Source organism: Octopus bimaculoides, chromosome 22 (genome assembly GCF_046866305.1).
Source record: "Octopus bimaculoides isolate indiv1 chromosome 22, ASM4686630v1, whole genome shotgun sequence".
Taxonomy (NCBI): Eukaryota; Metazoa; Mollusca; class Cephalopoda; order Octopoda; family Octopodidae; genus Octopus; species Octopus bimaculoides.
This window is the reverse complement of record NC_142949.1, coordinates 39,172,832-39,175,331: the sequence shown is the minus strand read 5'-3', so window position 1 is coordinate 39,175,331 and position 2,500 is coordinate 39,172,832. Positions and strand designations below refer to the sequence as shown.

At 36.6% G+C, this 2,500-nt stretch overlaps 1 protein-coding gene across 7 annotated transcripts in view; it reads right to left on the bottom strand.

Moving 5' to 3' along the window:
• The window catches only part of LOC106878716 (transcription factor COE3), a 335,557-nt gene that overhangs the window by 299,402 nt on the left and 33,655 nt on the right, over nucleotides 1-2,500 (bottom strand). The window contains exon 1 of one of the 7 annotated variants that reach the window (XM_089339655.1): nucleotides 1,043-1,146. The exons of 5 other annotated variants lie outside the window; for them this stretch is intronic. In XM_089339655.1, coding sequence (XP_089195781.1) covers nucleotides 1,043-1,086 — 44 coding nt within the window. In that variant the 5' untranslated portion in view covers nucleotides 1,087-1,146. Of the gene's footprint in view, nucleotides 1-1,042; nucleotides 1,147-2,500 lie in introns of those variants that run through there. One more of the 7 variants, XM_089339654.1, reaches the window with a different exon arrangement.

The window sequence follows — 2,500 nt, the reverse complement described above, 5'->3', positions numbered from 1 at the left end:
GCGCGCGCACACACACGTGTTTGTCTGCATTTGTCCGCCACCACCGCTTGACAACCGGTATTGATGAGTTTACGCTGTCGTAACTTAGCTGTTCATCAAAAGAATCCGATGGATTAAGTGCCAGCCTTTAAGAAAAATAAATACTGGAGTTGATTCAGGTATTTATTCAAGGTGGTACTCCAGCTTGACCACAGTCTAATGACCGAAGCAACTAAAACATAAGATATATATAGATATATACATGTGTATATGCATTTATGTCTGTCTGTCTGTCTATATGGGTCTTGCGCGCGCGTGTGAAAATCTGTGTGCAGGTGCATCGTTGTGAATTAATATACAAAATCTGCAGCCCTTCTTAAGGGTTGTGGGCTCTGTAACATGTTGCGGGCCCAGTTACCCTTTGTGCTTGTTGCAGGGTGTGTTAGTGAATCTTTTCGTTATTCTAGCTACATCGCGTTGGAAGGCGGCCATGCTGGGGCACTGCCTTTAAAGGGTTTAGCCAATCACACTGACCCCTGTACCTATTTTAAATCTATTGCTTCTTCTGTCGAGCTTCTTTGGTCAAACGGCTTCATTAGGGAGACGTCAACAAACCAACACACATTGACAAGTAGCAAGAGACAAACACAAAGTCACACGTACTCAGCATATAAGTGTGTGTATATGTATGTTCGTGCATAGTTTTGTGTGATTATATATACACACACTCACATATGAATGTATGTGTATGCAAGCCTATATGTACGTGTGTAAATGTTTGCATGAATATGTGTGTGTGTGTGTGTGTGTGTGTGTGTATATATATATATAAATACATTTATGTAACTATATGTATGTGTGCATGTATGTGTGTATATATGTTGTTTATTGCCACAACAGTCAGTTAATTGTCGATTTTTCTGTCTGCATTATAAATTAATATAAATAACAACGATGATGATGATGATGATCGATCAATAATATTAATAATAATAATAATAATAATAATAATAATAATAATAATAATGATGATGATGATGATAATAATAATGGTGTCACTCACATAAACACAGTCTGCTGTGTCGTATTTCCGTTGTAAACAAACATGATTAGTGCGAGGAATTACCAAACATTGGAAGTGAAGGTGAGAGAGGAAAAGATGAGAAAGTGATAGAAGGAGTGAGCAAGAAAGAGAGAGAGGGAGAAACAGAAACAACACGAGATAGACAGAGAGGGAGTGTGAGGCAGAGAGAAAGAGAGAGAGAGAGAGAGAGAGAGAGGGTGTATGAAGGAGACGAAGGGGGAGTAAGAAGTGCAGCGAAAGAGAGAGAAAAATCGAGACGGTGCAAGTGGCAATGGCGAGACAGAGAGAAAGAGGGTGAAAAGAGGAAGTAAGAGGTGTGTGTGTGTGTGTGTGGAGGATTATATTGATTTTCTTTGATAGTTAAAAGGCCTCAAATTTAAGGAATGGTTTTAATCGATAACATCGATTCCAAGAATTGACTGGTGCTTTATTTTACCGATCCCTGAATTTTAAAATGCAAAGTTCACCTCAGTAGGGTTTGAACTCAAAACTAAACAACGAAAGACAATTTTTTTCCCATATTTCTCCTCGTTAAGAATTCAGCCAAATGATTCATATCTAATTTAAGCCTAAGGGGTTCCACAATTTAATGTTTAGCATTATAAAAACAAACAGCCCTTGCATAATTGGTTCGTTTATGGTTCCTATTTTAAGCCCAAATGTCCCCCGCTTTTCTAATCTGAGGATTAGTAGTATGAAACCCCCTTTAGGTACTTGATCGGTTTAAGGTCCCTATTTTATCTTTACCAGAAAGGATAAGATGCAAAAACCCTGAGAAAATGGGTGAGGTGTATGTCTGAACTTTGTATTATATAAAATCAACACGGAGAATAATTATGTTTTCGGGGATTTTTTAATACCATTTTTGACAATGTTTATTGAATTATATTTTAAGGTAATAAATATTAACTCGGTTTGAAAATTAATAAGCATTTCATCATTGTCGATAAGCACAAAGAAATTTGATAAAAGTTAAATTAGAACTATTTAATGTATTCCACATTTTCTGATGTTACGGAAAAAATATACTTTCAGACTTACCTGGCATATATGACAGGTAACGCCGCTCGAGTATAACACACACACACATACGTACACACATACATAAATACAAAATTATACTTCATGTTTGAGGGTCTGATGAAGCTAAGATGTTACTCAAGCACTCCGTTATGAGTCTACCACCACCTATAGCGGAAACAGCTGTAAGCTAATGTAGTTGATAAGATGATCGTTTATTCCTTTGCTATTTCTTTACTCACGCACACACACACACACACACACACACATATATATATATATATATATATATATATATATATATATATATATGTGCATGTGTGTGTGTGTGTGTATTTCCATGCCTTTTATTTTTCATAATCGATCTTGCGCTAATCCCCGACCGTTTCTTGTAATCCATCCTTATTAATCCCCCAC